Consider the following 16,781-nt stretch of genomic DNA (forward strand, 5'->3'; position numbering starts at 1 on the left):
CAGCCGGGTGGATCGGTTCATCCCAGTCCCTCTTGGTCTGCCACAGGTCCTGGACTAAGACTTTGGCCCGGGTTGTGTATGGCAGGATATACCCAAGGGGATCGTATTGACTGCCCAGGGTCCGATAGATGGTGCGCAGAGTGGGGGTTTCGGTACTCAGGGCTGAGCGGTGCTTGTACCCAAGGGTATCCGGTATGCAGCTCCATCTCAGTCCTAGAGTGGGCTCTTGTGGGTTAGTGCCAGACTGCGATAGCCATAGTTCACTGCTACTGGACCTGGCTTGTGGCGGGAGGTGCTGGATAACCTCCGCTCTGTTACTCGCCCACTGTCGGACCTCAAATCCCCCTTTGGACAGGAGATTCCGTACTTTATCAAGGAGTGCTTTCGCTTCAGCCGTGGATGGAATGCTCTGTAAGCAGTTATCCACATAGAAGGCATTTTCCACTGAATCCCATACTTCTGGGTCACTGTCTGGGTGCTCCCGTGCGTGTCTCTGCAGAGCGTATATGGCACAGCAAGGACTGCAGGTGGTGCCAAATGGGAGTACTTGCCATTCATAGATGGTGGGCTCTGCGTCTAGTTCCATATCTCGCCATATGAACCGGAGCAGTGTGGTGTCGGAAGGCAGTAGACAAATCTGATGAAACATGGCTTTGATGTCTCCACTGATGGCTGTAGAGTGCTGCCGGAACCGTAGAAGGACACCGAGCAAGGAATGACCTAAGGTTGGTCCGGGGAGTAGACGTGGTGAGGGAGTGAGGGAGATACCAGGATTCGCTGAGTGGGTTTCCCTCTTCATGAGCGGTCACTTTTGTGACATAGCCTGCCTTCACAAGGTTATGAATCTCTCGGTTATGAACTTCAGCAAGCTCAGGATTCTTCACCAGGCGTTGCTCCGTTCCACGCAGTAGTGGGAGTACAGCCCGTGTTGTGGTTGCCAGAGGAGGATGGTTGGACACCCGTAGCAGTGGGGTCGCGTACCTCTGAACGCCATCCAGTTCAGTGGTGGTGGTGCGCTTCTCCAGGAGATCTAATGCATAGGAGTCATGTTTCGAGCGGGTGACCTCCTGTAGCTTCCGGTTGGAGAAGGTGTCCATCTTCCAAAGTATCTCTACATTCCGAAGGAGGTCAGTGGCTGCACAGGGGGATGGACCTGGATTGCTTCTGGTGAAGAGGACTTGCTGTGACTGTACAGCTTGGGTGGAGAGAAGTAGATGGGCTGGACCTTGCACAGCCCAACCCAAGGATGTATGGACAGCAATGGGCCCTCCTTCTGGTCCAGCTCGTATAGGCTCAGTTGGGGTGACGAGATGTGGGTGGTCTGACCCAATCAGGATAAGTGGCGCTACTCTGGCCAGGTTAGGAAGAGGCAATCCTCGTAGATGAGGATATTGTTTCTGTAGAACACTTACCGGGCAGGAGTGCTCTGCGAGATTCAAGCCATCTGCCTTGAAGGCATTGGTGATGTTATAGGCCACATCCCTGTTTCCTGAAGGTGAAATGCTAAAGGTCACAGCAGAGCCTTTCATTTGGATAACATCATGTCGCACCGTTCTGAGATTAAGGGTCTCGGGGGTCCCCTCCAGGTTAAGCTGACGGGTGGCCGCCGTGAGAATGATTGTTCTTTCTGACCCATCATCTAGAACGGCGAATGTATCAATGCTTCTCCCTTCACTTTGGAGAGTGACCTTGACCACCTTCAACATGACCCTTGGAGACCGGTTATGCTGATCGAGGTACAGCTCCTTTGCAGCTCCTACCATGAGCATACTCTGCTCCTTCTGTGCTTGGGGAATTACATCATGCAACACTGTGAGACGAATTTCCTTACAGCGATTGCAGGGTTTCCTCAATGTGCAGGTCTCCGCCTTATGGCTACGGGCACACTTGTAGCATCACTCGCCTGAAGTGATCCAGGCCTTCAATTGAGGTTGAGTGAGCTTTTTTACCTTGGGGCATGAGCCAAGGAAGTGCCCCTTACTATTGCAATATGGGCAGTAAGGCTGGAACGTGATGTTCTTGCTCTTGAGAGGGGTCTTCTTCCCGGGTTCCTCCCCGGCTTCACTATTTAAGTACATGATAGTGGTATTTGGCCTTTTCTGTCCCTCCTGGCATTCAAACTCCTTCCTTCCCCCGGTGGCTATGGCTGAGATTGTGGCCTGGTGAGCGATGCTCTTCGCCTTTGCCTTCACCTCCAACCATGCGGCCAGGTCTCTGAGAGCATAAGTGCTTCTCGAGCCCTCTTTCAGGATGCCCTTGTTCAAACAATGTTCAATGAAACTGTCTCTGAGGTACACTGGAAGTTTGCTAAGAAGCCTGTCCACGTGGGAGCCACATTTCATCTCGTTCCCGTCTTCTCCTTTAACGGATTGGAGCATCGAGGTCAGGGATTGGACAGCCAGGGAGAACTCTTGGAAGGCAGCATGGTCTCCCATTTTAATTGGAGACGTGTTCAGGATGTTCATTCTGGACTAGCTGACGTGGCTCACCATATCTCGCCTTCAGGGCCTGGAGAGCGGCAGTGTATGGTGTTGCGGAGTGCATAAAGGATTGGCCCAGCTGGTATGCACTGGGAAACCGCAAATGATCCATTAGTACTTGGTATTTGTAGCGTTCTGACAGATGACTGTGAATCCCCAGTAGGCTCTCCAATGCCATTTCCAAAAGGACAAATTCACTCTCCTTTCCGCTCTCAAAGTATGGCAGTTTGGGTCTGGGAATTCCATAGGCTGAGGCTACTAGAAGTTTCATAATGTTGGCTCCCTCTTCTGGTTGCGTGAAGGATAAACCCGGGACTTCTGATGAGCCTACTGTGGCCTCAATGGGCCGGTCCCCTACTGTCCCAGACCCTCCATTGGTGGCAGCCGGAATTGGGTGAGAGCCCTCCCACCTGATGTTTGAGGACTGGCCTGGCCCTGGTCGAGAGGAACGATTTGCCGTGGTTGGTAATTGGCGGAAAGGCGAAGGAGTGATGCTTTGTACAGATGGAGGAATGCTAACTTGTGTCACTGGCATAGAGGGCGTTGGTGGAGCGGCCTGTCCACCGTGCTCCGTGTTGGCTGTTGACCCCGGAGCCTCCGGGAACTGTGTGCCATGCTGTACCAGAGGGGCAGATTGGGAAAGAAAGGCAGACAGGTCAGGTCCATGTGGAGGGGTGGTCAGGTCTACTCCCTGTTCGTTCCTCTCCAGGAAGGATGAGACCATCCGTGCCTCCTCCAATTCCCTTCTGGCTTGACGGTGCTGTCGCTGCTGTGCCAGGTCCTTGGCAATGAATTCCCATTCCTGTAGAGCTCTACGGGCCTGCACATCCAATAGGTGACATTGTTCGTCAGCCTGTCATTCCTCCTCAATCTGACGCTCAATTTCCTCCAAAGCTAATAGTTTCATCCTCTCTTGTAGGACAGCAGTCTGTGAATCGCTGAGGGCTAGTGAATGGCGGCTGCCATGGCCACTTCCAAAGGGGTATCCACTGGTCGAACTACCACTCCGTCTAGAGTGCCTCGATGATTTCCCATTAGTTAAGGGGTGACCGGAGCCTGCCTCAGGAAGCTGGTCAACCTGTGCTGTGGGAGTCACCTCCATGGGTTCTTCCTGTGGACCACTTTCCTGCTCCAAAGCAGTTTCCGGTTCTTGGCTCAGAGGGGATGGTTGATTGCTGAAACGTACAGTTGATCCATCACCACTTTGAGCTCGGGTGGGCTTGCCCTTTGATGTCGGAAACTCGACCACATACTCCTTAAGATAACCAGGTGCTTGCCTGGTTCTTCTGGTGCTGCTGGTGGTTGAGGATGAAGCCTTTGTTGCTTTAGGCTTAGCTCCTGGATATTTCCTTTGTTCCAAGACCGTTCCCTCAGCTGCTCTCCTCTCATCTTCCTTCCAGTGGAGACAATTCTTCCCTCTCCTCCTCACCCATGCTTTGTTGCGAAATAGGAAGCCAATTCTAGATTTAACTTTGGATTGGAGATGTTTGATGTGAGTCTGGAAGGAGAGTTTACAGTCTAACCAGACACCTAGGTATTTGTAGTTGTCCACATATTCTAAGTCAGAACCGTCCAGAGTAGTGATGCTGGACGGGCGGGCAGGTGCAGGCAGCGATCGGTTGAAGAGCATGCATTTAGTTTTACTTGTATTTAAGAGCAGTTGGAGGCCACGCAAGGAGAGTTGTATGGCATTGAAGCTCGTCTGGAGGGTTGTTAACACAGTCTCCAAAGAAGGGCCAGAGGTATACAGAATGGTGTCGTCTGCGTAGAGGTGGATCAGAGACTCACCAGCAGCAAGAGCGACATCATTGATGTATACAGAGAAGAGAGTCGGCCCAGGAATTGAACCCTGTGGCACCCCCATAGAGACTGCCAGAGACCCGGACAACAGGCCCTTCGATTTGACACACTGAACTCTATCAGAGAAGTAGTTGGTGAACCAGGCGAGGCAATCATTTGAGAAACCAAGGCTATCGAGTCTGTCGATGAGGATGTGGTGATTGACAGAGTCGAAAGCATTGGCCAGGTCAATGAATACGGCTGCACAGTATTGTTTCTTGTCGATGGCGGTTAAGATATCGTTTAAGACCTTGAGCGTGGCTGAGGTGCACCCATGACCAGCTCTGAAACCAGATTGCATAGCGGAGAAGGTGCGGTGGGATTCGAAATGGTCGGTAATCTGTTTGTTGACTTGGCTTTCGAAGACCTTAGAAAGGCAGGGTAGGATAGATATAGGTCTGTAACAGTTTGGGTCAAGAGTGTCCCCCCCTTTGAAGAGGGAGATGACCGCAGCTGCTTTCCAATCTTTGGGAATCTCAGACGACACGAAAGAGAGGTTGAACAGGCTAGTAATAGGGGTTGCAACAATTTCGGCAGATAATTTTAGAAAGAAAGGGCCCAGATTGTCTAGCCCGGCTGATTTGTAGGGGTCCAGATTTTGCAGCTCTTTCAGAACATCAGCTGACTGGATTTGGGAGAAGGAGAAATGGGGAAGGCCTGGGCGAGTTGCTGTGGGGGGTGCAGTGCTGTTGACCGGGGTAGGGGTAGCCAGGTGGAAAGCATGGCCAGCCGTAGAAAAATGCTTATTTAAATTCTCAATTATAGTGGATTTATCTGTGGTGACAGAGTTTCCTATCCTCAGTGCAGTTGGCAGCTGGGAGGAGGTGTTCTTATTCTCCATGGACTTTACAGTTTCCCAGAACTTTTTTGAGTTTGTGTTGCAGGAAGCAAATGTCTGCTTGAAAAAGCTAGCCTTGGCTTTCCTAACTCCCTGTGTATATTGGTTTCTAACTTCCCTGAAAAGTTGCATATCACGGGGGCTGTTCGATGCTAATTCAGAACGCCATAGGATGTTTTTGTGTTGGTTAAGGGCAGTCAGGTCTGGAGAGAACCAAGGGCTATATCTGTTCCTGGTTCTAAATTTCTTGAATGGGGCATGCTTATTTAAGATGGTGAGGAAGGCATTTAAAAAAAATAACCAGGCATCCTCTACTGACGGGATGAGGTCAATATCCTTCCAGGATACCCGGGCCAGGTCGATTAGAAAGGCCTGCTCGCTGAAGTGTTTCAGGAAGCGTTTGACAGTGATGAGTGGAGGTTGTTTGACCGCTGACCCATTACGGATGCAGGCAATGAGGCAGTGATCGCTGAGATCTTGGTTGAAAACAGCAGAGGTGTATTTAGAGGGCAAGTTGGTTAGGATGATATCTATGAGGGTGCCCGTGTTTACGGCTTTGGGGTGGTACCTGGTAGGTTCATTGATAATTTGTTTGAGATTGATGGCATCAAGCTTAGATTGTAGGATGGCTGGGGTGTTAAGCATGTCCCAGTTTAAGTCACCTAGCAGCACGAGCTCTGAAGATAGATGGGGGGCAATCAGTTCACATATGGTGTCCAGAGCACAGCTGGGGGCAGAGGGTGGTCTATAGCAGGCGGCAACAGTGAGAGACTTGTTTTTAGAGAGGTGGATTTTTAAAAGTATAAGTTCAAATTGTTTGGGTACAGACCTGGATAGTAGGACAGAACTCTGCAGGCTATCTCTGCAGTAGATTGCAACACCGCCCTATACTGTACTTAGCTACAAAAATAACAAACGTGTTTTCCGAGCCACTTCTGATACCATGTTTCAGTATGATATATTGGATAAAGGAATAAAGACAGACACCAATGTCAAGTTCAATAGCCTTGTTTATGCATTGTACAAATCCCTACACGCGGAGTCCGGGGAACAGTCCGGGTAGTCGAATACCTATCAACTAGACTCCGTAACATCAAGTTAAACAATTTAAAGGCAATGCTACCAAATACTAATGGATTGTATGTAAACTTCTGACCCACTGGGAATGTGATGAAAGAAATAAAAGCTGAAATAAATCATTCTCTCTACTATTTATCTGACATTTCACATTCTTAAAATAAAGTGGTGATCCTAACTTACCTAAGACAGGGAATTTTTACTATGATTAAATGTCAGGAATTGTGAAAAACTGAGTTTAAATGTATTTGGCTAAGGTGTATCTAAACTTCCGACTTCAACTGTATGGTTTCCATATGTTTGAAACCATTCTAGTCGCGCTATTCCGGACATTATTTTAAGCCGTCCTCCCCTTAGCAGCCTCCTGTGCTGCAGTATCTACCCTGGTAAAACCCTCCCTGGTATGATTTTGTGTTCTCGTGGAAGTAAACTACAATTCCCACCATGCACTTCGTTTTTAAAGACGTAATTGTACATCGTCACATGATCTTGTTCAGCAGGAATTTCATTGCACGTGCGGTTGTTGCAGAAAAACACACGCATCGGAGAGACAACAGAGAGGTATTTATCGAGTATTTGAGTATATTATATGCATTTTCATATTTTCAACTGAATAGGTTAAAGGATATGTAGATGAAGAGGTCGGTAGCAGCTTTCGAAAACTATCAGCCAGCTAGCAACAGTTGACAATGATGCGGTGTCCAGTTTGCTGTAAAGACATCACCAATTAGGTTCATTGTCGTGATTTGTGTTGTTCTAGGCCTGTAGCTAGATCTGAATCTAAGATTCAACTGCTTTATATGCAAAGTTGACTATTAGTAAAGCTACAAAATGTCTGTATTTTATGAATGTTTCTAGTCGTTGTTATTGTTTAGGTACCTCCAGTGGCGTTTCTATGATTTGATGACATTGTGTGTGTTATTAATGTATGTTATTTCATAGTTTTGATGTCTTCAGTGTTATTCTACAATGTAGAAAATAGTCAAAATAAAGAAAAACCCTTGAATGAGTAGGTGTTCTAAACCTTCTAAGACCGGTAGTGTATTTCACAGTGGTATAGATGGTTGTCACATGAACTGAAGTTAGGCAAACTATTTAGAATTTTTGCGACCAGGAAATGGCGGAGCGATTTCTGCATATTGCACCTTTTTAAGAATTTGGTAAAAAATTATATTAAATGTAGGTAAACTATCCCCTTTTAAAAAATAGGTCTTAAAGTCCTGCAGGGGATATATTTCCCCTTCAGGGGATTTGAAAATGTTCATGGTATGATAATTAATTTCTCCAAGTCACCTCAACTTCAAGAAAAATCTAAAGGTGGTTGAGGATGACTAGTTGCAGACACGTGTCATCTTTTTATTTTGTGTTTATGGTCTATTGACAGGCCCCTTACCATCTCTGCCTAGCAACTTGTGAACACAAACAAAATGACAAAATAATTGAGGTAAGAGAAGTATGTAGTCTATTTCCCTTTTACTAAATGAAGTGAGATGAAGTTGTTATCCACCTTGTATTTCAATATAGCCTATTCTCATGTATGACTTAAAATCAACATGTCCATGACATAGCTTAGCTTCATGAATGCCTGCAAAAATGCATAGCCTCTGACAAGCACACTAATTAGCCTGTTTAGTGTTTAGGTCACATGCCTGACAGCGAGGTTTACAACAGTTATCTACTGTGACACACTGTGTCATCATGATTGTGTCATCATGACACACACTGTGTCATCATGATGCAAATTGACCACAACTAGGCCCAAAAAGAGGCTGTATTTGAAAATAACAATTTCATACCTTGATTACTTTGAGACACGATCATGTCTCTTTTTTTATTCGTGGAAATACTTGGGAAGAGATTTCTTAAATTAAACTAATTTTTAGGTGAGTTCCTGGTGATTAGTCTTTTTTTGACCAGTCTTTTTATTTATTTAAGATTTTTATTTTTGGTCATATCCTGGTGTCGATGAGTAAAGCAAGGTCAGCCGACAGCACAAGGCATGGGACGGTGTCGATGAGTAAAGCAAGGTCAGCCGACAGCACAAGGCATGGGACTGGGGGGAGAACGCACTGACAAGAACGTGTAGGCTACTGGGAAAGCAGGTTGTAGCTTTACTAGGTAGTAAGCACTTAGAGAGCGCTGAGATAAGGTGTCGAGAAGGCCAAAGCTGTAATGTGTGTTTGTCTTGTTGCAGATTGACGAAAGGGTTGACTGCTGGGTGACACTACATCCACTTTGAGGATAAACCGACAAGCAGTCATCTGTGTCCTGAATGTCACAAGAGCCACAACAAACTTTCAACCTTCAGACTTACCCCTCAACCCAAACTCTGAATACCCTCAACTCAGCTCTTTAGTGTTGAAGTCTGTGTCGAACAGAGTAGAGTGAATTTGGGGGTGTTTTAGGTAGTGTTTTTGGGACTGTGCCAGCCGGGTGGTGTCCCATGGCGATTAACAGTGAGGCGGGTGACTGGGCTGAGGCTGGGAGTGAAGATGCTGGTGAGAGGGTGTGGCTACTGCAGAGCCCCAGTGTAGAGTCCGTTCGCCCCCCTTTGTCAGACAGGGAGAGGAGGGGAGGGGTGTCTGCCACAGCCGCTGTCTTCATTGTGGTGAACGCTGCGCTGGGGGCAGGACTACTCAACTTCCCCGCCGCCTTCAACATGGCCGGAGGCGTGATTGCAGGGGTGGTGCTACAGATGGTGAGCGCTACTCACACACTTTTGAGACCGAAGCCTGCACACTGTGGCACTCCAGGAGCAGAAGTCAGAAATACTGCATATATATACAGGGATGTATTTGGTAAAACTTCCTGTTTTTGTGTGTTGTAGTCCATGCTGAGTTTCATCATCAGTGGTCTGGTGATCCTGGCATACTGCTCCCAGGTTAGTAAGTTAACACATCATCCCCCCCCCCCTTCAATTTAAGACATTCTTATCCAGCAGTACTCATCCTAGTACCCTGTGCTGTTTGTCTAGGTCAGTAATGAGAGCACCTACCAGGAGGTGGTGCGGGCCTCGTGTGGGAAGGTCACCGGGGTAATCTGTGAGGTGGCCATTGCCATCTACACCTTCGGCACCTGCATCGCCTTCTTTATCGTCATTGGAGACCAGCTGGACCGCTGTGAGTGTTTCCCTCACACAGATAATGAACGTGTGCGCACACCTTTTTAAATACTTTATTTTAATCCACAAATCACATTACAGTCGAGAAGAATTCAAGCAATTCAAAAGGACATGGATATCTGGACACTTATGGATGCATTTACTTGAAGACAGTGCAGATGCAAAGTTTGACGGCACTCGGTTACTAAACTTTGCATCTGCGCTGTTCTTCAGGTGAATGTGTTTTTGGTAATAGTTCAAAGTAGAGGTCGGCCGATTATGATTTTTCAACGCCGGTACCGATACCGATTATTGGAGGACCAAAAAAAGCCGATACCGATTAATCGGACGATAAAAAAAAAAGTTTAAAAAATATTAATAAAAAAATAAGGATTTGTAATAATAACAATTAATTTAACTTAATATAATACATCAATAAAATCAATTTAGTCTCAAATAAATTATGAAACATGTTCAATTTGGTTTAAATAATGCAAAAACAAAGTGTTGGAGAAGAAAGTAAAAGTGCAATATGTGCCATGTAAGAAAGCTAACGTTTAAGTTCCTTGCTCAGAACATGAGAACATATGAAAGCTGGTGGTTCCTTTTAACATGAGTCTTCAATATTCCCAGGTAAGAAGTTTTAGGTTGTAGTTATTATAGGAATTATAGGACTATTTCTCTCTCTACCATTAGTATTTCATTAACCTTTGACTATTGGATGTTCTTATAGGCACTTTAGTATTGCCAGTGTCACAGTATAGCTTCCATCCCTTTCCTCGCTCCTACCTGGGCTCGAACCAGGAACACAACGACAACAGCCACCCTCGAAGCAGCGTTACCCATGCAGAGCAAGGGGAATAACTACTCCAAGTCTCAGAGCGAGTGACGTTTGAAACGCTATTAGCGCGCACCCCGCTAACTAGCTAGCCATTTCACATCGGTTACACCAGCCTACTCTCGGGAGTTGATAGGCTTGAAGCACAGCGAAGAGCTTCTGGCAAAACTCAGGAAAGTGCTGTTTGAATGAATGCTTACGAGCCTGCTGGTGCCTACCATCGCTCAGTCAGACTGCTCTATCAAATCATAGACTTAATTATAACATAATAACACACAGAAATACGAGCCTTAGGTCATTAATATGGTCGTATCCGGAAACTATCATCTCGAAAACAAGACGTTTATTCTTTCAGTGAAATACGGAACCGTTCCGTATTTTATGTAACGGGTGGCATCCATAAGTCTAAATATCCCTGTTACATCGCACAACCTTCAATGTTATGTCATAATTACGTAAAATTCTGGCAAATTAGGCGGCCCAAACTGTTGCATATACAGTGACTCTGCGTGCAATTAACGCAAGAGAAGGGACACAATTTCACCTGGTTATTATTGCCTGCTAACGCAGGACACGCTAGATAAACTAGTAATATCATCAACCATGTGTAGTTAACTAGTGATTATGATTGATTGTTTTTTATAAGATAAGTTTAATGCTAGCTAGCAACTTAACTTGGCTAATACTGCATTCGCGTAACAGGCAGGCTCCTCGTGGAGTGCAATGTAATCAGGTGGTTAGAGCGTTGGACTAGTTAACTGTAAGGTTGCAAGATTGAATCCCCCGAGCTGACAAGTTAAAAATCTGTCGTTCTGCCACTGAACGAGGCAGTTAACCCACCGTTCCTATGCTGTCATTGAAAATAAGAATGTGTTCTTAACTGACTTGCCTAGTTAAATAAAGGTGTAAAAAAATGTTTTAATGAAAACTTGAAATCGGCCCTAATTAATCTGCCATTCCGATTAATCGGTTGACCTCTAGTTAAAAGTAGACATTGTGCATAGAGTTGTCTGGGTTGTTTAACTTTGGAATCATTGTTTTTTGTTTGACATACATTTTAAAGTGAAAAATCGAAGTCTCCGCATCACTCTTGTTACCATAGAATTGCCCACCTTCTTCTCCAAACCGCTAAGCTGCCCATGACAGCTGACACACAAGGGGCTGGTATTTCAGCAACTTGTCAGCAAAGGTCTGCTCCATGTAGGAGTCAAGAGTAACCCACTTCTAAAATGAGCTCCTCCCCCACAACAACAATATCTGGCATACTCTGTATATAAGAAAACACATCAACATCAAACCAGCCTCCTCTGACAAGAGACTGTTTGTGAATGCTGTTACTGTCTGTCTCACATCACTAGCTATCAGGTCAATGAGGCGGTCATGTCTAGCTATGTATAAGTCCTTGTATGAACGCAACCATTAACAACGTGCCACAGACTCCATTACGTTTGACTTGTGTAAAATGCAATACAGATCATAGTTTGCAGGGTACCAGAGTGCTAGGTTACACACACACACACACACACAGTTGACGAAACCGAAGGTCATTTCACTCAAAGTTGCAGATTGTAGCATTGGCTAGCCTTTTTCACCAGTTTTCCATTTCCTTTGTACCTTGAAAAAAGGTAATCATAATCTGTTATTGCACCATCACACTAGCTGTGTGTTAGTTGATGTGTTGTATTAGTGTCGTCAGTAAATTAAGAGTTGTTATCACTGTGGATAAGAGCCAAGGGAGTCTGTGATGAGATCCTCTAGCTCAGCTGTTTAGATGTGCCGTCATAATGAAATGGCCATTAAGCCTTTAAGTGCTGACCAGTTGGAAAGCCACCTTAGGTCAGCCTCAGATGGACTATGACCCTGCTATCAGATAGCCAGCACTACAACAATTCTTTAAATAAGACGTTAGTCAATGGAATGTTTTGTTTGCTCTGCTGCCTTTCCTCTATCTCTCTCACTATCTCTGTCTTTCTGTAGTGATAGCTGCAATAGCTCATTTGCCAGACGGTGTGGTCGGTGGTCACTGGTACATTGACCGTAAGTTCACCATTTGTGTGACCGCCGTCCTGTTCATTCTGCCTCTCTCCATCCCCAAAGAGATTGGCTTCCAGAAATACGCCAGGTATGCCTTCCTGCATCCAACGAATACACTTTACAAATTGACCAAGTATTTCTTTCCACACCACCCTTTAGTCTACAACTGATGATTGAATTAGAATTTGAAGCCTGCTTTGTATCAGTAGGCTACAGGAACACAGGTCCGTCTGATATTGCTGTTCTCCTGTTTGTAGTGCGCTGAGTGTTGTTGGCACCTGGTATGTCACCATTGTGGTAATACTGAAATACATCTGGCCTGATAAAGAGATGACCCCTGGCTACATTCCAACCAGGTAAGCTAACTGAACTACTGTACCAGTCTCAAGTTTGGACACACCTACTCATTCCAGGGTTTTTCTTTATTTTCTACGTTGTAGAATAATAGTGAAGACATCAGAACTATGAAATAACACATATGGAATCATGTAATAACCAAACAAGTGTTAAACAAATCAACATATATTTTATATTTGAGATTCTTCAAATAGCCACCCTTTGCCTTGATGACAGCTTTGCACACTTTTGGCATTCTCTCAACCAGCTTCATGAGGTAGTCACCTCGATTGCATTTCAATTAACAGGTGTGCCTTGTTAATTTGTGGAATTTCTTTCCTTAATGCGTTTGAGCTAATCCATTTTGTTTTGACAAGGTAGGGTTTGTAAACAGAAGGTATCCCTATTTGGTAAAAGACCAAATCCATATTATGGCAAGAACAGCCCAAATAAACAAAGAGAAATGACAGTCCATCATTACTTTAAGACATGAAGGTCAGTCAAACCAGAAAATTTCGAGAACTTTGAAAGTTTCTTCAAGTGCAGTCGCAAAAACCATCAAGCGCTATGATGAAACTGACTCTTATGAGGACCGCCACAGAAATGGAAGACCCAGAGTTACTTCTGCTGCAGAGGACAAGTTCATTAGAGTTAACTGCACCTCAGATTGCAGCCCAAATAAATGCTTCACAGAGTTCAAGTAACAGACACATCTCTACATCAACTGTTCAGAGGAGACTGTGTGAATCAGGCCTTCACGGTCGAATTGCTGCAAAGAAACCAGTACATAAGGACATCAATAAGAAGAAGAGACTTGCTTGGGCAAGAAAGAAACACGAGCAATGGACATTAGACCTGTGGAAATCTATCCTTTGGTCTGATGAGTCCAAATTTGAGATTTTTGGTTCCAAGCGCAATGTCTTTGATACGCAGAGTAGGTGAACGGATGATATCCGCATGTGTGGTTCCCACCGTGAAGCGTGGAGGAGGAGGTGTGGGGGAGCTTTGCTGTGACACTGTCTGTGATTTATTTAGAATTCAAGGCACACTTACCCAGCATGCTACCACAGCATTCTGCAGCGATACGCCATTCCATTTGGTTTGCGCTTAGATGGACTATAATTTTGTTTTTCAACAGGGCAATGACCCAAAACACACCTCCAGGCTGTGTAAGGGCTATTTGACCAAGGAGAGTGATGGAGTGCTGCAGCAGATGACTTGGCCTCCACAATCACCCGACCTAAACCCAATTGAGATGGTTTGGGATGAGTTGGACCGCAGAGTGAAGAAAAAGCAGCCAACAAGTGCTCAGCATATGTGGGAACTCCTTCAAGACTGTTGGAATATCATTCCTCATGAAGCTGGTTGAGAGAATGCCAAGAGTTTGCAAAGCACCCATGGTGCCAGACGGGAGAGAGAGTCCAGAAACGGCATTTCAGCCCACTCGTCTTTCATTAGAGCACAGTCTACATCAAACTACAGTTCCCATCATGCTTTGTTTGTGTTGATCAGCCAGTGTGTCTGTTACAGCCCGTCCTCCTGGAGTGCAGTGTTGAACGCCTTGCCCACCATATGCTTTAGCTTCCAGGTATCTGTCTTTGTTTGTGAGTGTGTGTATTAATGTGCAAGGGTGTGCATATGGCTATTTCTATTATTTGATTGAAAATGCTTGAAGTTACTTACATCCTCACACAATCTCTCTCTTTCTCTATCTCTCAGTGTCATGTGAGCAGTGTGCCAGTGTTTAACAGCATGAGAAGGAGTGAACTCAAGCCCTGGGGAGGTGTGGTCACTGTCGGCATGATCATCTGCCTCTTTGTCTACACTGGCACAGGTGTGTGTGTGTGTTTGTCCACTGTGTGGCTCTATGGTCAGTTTTGAAAGCATCAGGTTTTTTTTTAATGACATGGCCCATTTCTTGTGTGATTCGTTGATGCGTAATGGTGCATACTCCATGTCTCAGGTGTCTGTGGCTTTCTGTCATTTGGGTCTAACGTCAGTCAGGATGTGCTGATGTCATATCCTCCTAATGACATCGCCGTGGCGATCGCAAGGGCCTTCGTCGTCATCTGTGTTATCACCTCCTATCCCATTCTACACTTCTGTGGCCGGTGAGACACTAACCTTACCCTACAAAGTACTGTGTGCCACCCATGCCATTTCAATACTACATTGTTGTGTAACCTGTTTCTTCAGGGCGGTGCTGGAGGGGCTATGGCTCCGTTTCCACGGCGAGCAGGTGGAATTGTGTGTGAGGCGTGAGCGGAGACGCAGAGTGTTGCAGACGCTTGTGTGGTTCACGATCACACTCGTCCTCGCACTCTTCATCCCCGACATTGGCCGAGTCATCTCCCTCATCGGAGGACTGGCAGCCTGCTTCATCTTTGTCTTCCCAGGTACGACCAGTGTGTCTGATTCTGTGTGTGTGTTTATATCAGCAATAAGCATAATGCCTGTATATAATGTCTGCTCTTCCCTGCAGGTCTGTGTCTGATTCAAGCAAAACTCTCAGAAACAGAGGTCCGATCTGCTAGGTAAAACTAGACTCACTACCTGTACGTAATTGAACAAATGTAAATGACGAAATCTCCTATGTGACTGTTACTGAACGCTGATTTCCTCTCTCCATAGCTGGCATGGGATGGTGGTCTACGGTGTCCTCATGGTAACCATCGGCACTTTCATCTTTGGCCAGACCACCACCAATGCCATCTATCAAGACGCCATCCACTATCCGGACAGCCAATAGAATTCTGACCAGGAAGACTCTTTGCTGGATGAGGAGGATGCAGGTCTATGCTGCTATTCTGAACTTTATTGACTTGTATCAGGATGTGGAGGAGCCAACACATACATGCAAACACACTCCCTCTTGTGACCTCTCCTGCATGCCGCACGGCTCGTTGTCTCCCTGATGATGAAACCGCTCCATAGCAACGACTCGTGTCACCTATGGAGCGATGCTCTAGGATTGGATGAGAGTCCTGAGAGCAACCTCTGACAAGGGACCTATCTTTTCAAAAAGATTATGCAAATGTTATGTTTTTGATTTTAATTTATTTTCGCCCCGTTGTGGGCTGCAGTACCAAATCAGTCTTGACATTCTCAGACCCTCCCTATGTCTTTCCCTGCTGGCCCAGCATGCACCACTGCACTACAGGTGGCATCCCATCCCTCAAGAAACTGGGCAGTGGGAGAGGGTAGCTATCTCTAATTGGTGTTGTTACTGATGAGTAATGAACATACTGTTTTAAGAATGTGGCCAAACATTTCCATCCATTTTTATAGTAATTTTACAATTCCAATGATCAAGTGGTTTGAAGACGTATCCTGCAACTGCAGTTCTGAAATCTGTGTAACGTGGCAAGTGTATTAAGCGATTTTGAATGCCTTTGAGATTTCAGAAGTCTGGGGTCTCAGGCTGATTCCTGTGGTTAAATGATTGTTTAAAGCTAGGCCAAATACAGACAGATATTTTAAATGTGCTTTACTGATAGAGAGATTAGCTGTAGACTACAGACACAGAGGTAAGGGACAAAAATCTATCATGTTCAAAGGGATTGTTCCTCAGGGCAGCAATTACTGTTTTACAATGACTTGAATGAGATTGGAAATGCTTGAAATTCAATTACTTTTTATTGTTTTATAACTTGTATTCCATAATTGGAGCCAAGGGAAATAGTTTTTTTCTGAACTGAACCAATTTAGTAATCTGGTTGAACAATAAGCAGTCTTATATTGTCATGAATTCTCCTGTTATCAATCTACAATTTAATAAACATGACGGTTTTGTCATTGAATTTAGATTGTCATAGTTTTGTCCTAAACCCTCATGTTAGTGAAAACATCTTATCAGGTGAATGATTATGGCAGGTAAAAAATAATCAACATTTAAAAATGAATAGATTTGGTAGACAGTTTTGGTAGACACATACACACAAAGCTCATTGGAAGATGAAGTGTAAACTCGAACAGTCTATTAGCTAGAAAGGTATCTTGGTAGGGCAAAAATCCCCAAAATTGTGGGATGCGTGCCAGCAAATCCACAACACTAAACAATGCATTAATTGCACTCAAACGGTGCCAACACACTGTTAGGGCCTACACAGAGTCCCAACATTCTTACCACTGCTACACCTGGCTATCAGCGGAGCCTTGTTTGACAGCGAAACAGTTAATTCAGCCTCATTAACTGCCTTTTAAAAAAACATAGCTAATATGGCTGACTTGCTTAAACAA

At 45.2% G+C, this 16,781-nt stretch overlaps 1 protein-coding gene across 2 annotated transcripts; it reads left to right on the plus strand.

Moving 5' to 3' along the window:
* The first annotated feature begins 6,664 nt into the window (after positions 1-6,664).
* LOC139576108 (sodium-coupled neutral amino acid transporter 7-like) lies at positions 6,665-16,342 on the plus strand. Of its 2 annotated transcripts, XM_071401788.1 has the most exons (13): positions 6,665-6,795; positions 7,619-7,678; positions 8,429-8,932; positions 9,062-9,115; positions 9,209-9,353; positions 12,150-12,294; positions 12,464-12,562; positions 14,073-14,130; positions 14,262-14,376; positions 14,506-14,653; positions 14,739-14,938; positions 15,025-15,076; positions 15,174-16,342. In XM_071401788.1, the coding sequence occupies exons 3-13, from the start codon at positions 8,678-8,680 to the stop codon at positions 15,289-15,291; spliced, it is 1,389 nt and encodes a 462-aa protein (XP_071257889.1). In that variant the 5' UTR covers positions 6,665-6,795; positions 7,619-7,678; positions 8,429-8,677; the 3' UTR covers positions 15,292-16,342. The 2 variants fall into 2 exon arrangements, with proteins under 2 accessions (XP_071257889.1, XP_071257890.1); XM_071401789.1 differs by lacking the exon at positions 7,619-7,678 and having other exon boundaries at positions 6,700-6,795.
* The last annotated feature ends 439 nt before the right edge of the window (positions 16,343-16,781 follow it).

Source organism: Salvelinus alpinus, chromosome 5, assembly GCF_045679555.1.
Source record: "Salvelinus alpinus chromosome 5, SLU_Salpinus.1, whole genome shotgun sequence".
NCBI lineage: Eukaryota > Metazoa > Chordata > Actinopteri > Salmoniformes > Salmonidae > Salvelinus > Salvelinus alpinus.

Excerpts from the sequence above, each read along its gene's own strand:
- LOC139576108 (XM_071401788.1), top strand. The coding sequence starts at position 8,678 with ATGGCGATTAACAGTGAGGCGGGTGACTGGGCTGAGGCTGGGAGTGAA. Across the intron at positions 12,295-12,463 it reads GGCTTCCAGAAATACGCCAG|TGCGCTGAGTGTTGTTGGCA; the intron begins GTATGCCTTCCT and ends TCCTGTTTGTAG. Across the intron at positions 14,131-14,261 it reads CCATATGCTTTAGCTTCCAG|TGTCATGTGAGCAGTGTGCC; the intron begins GTATCTGTCTTT and ends TCTATCTCTCAG.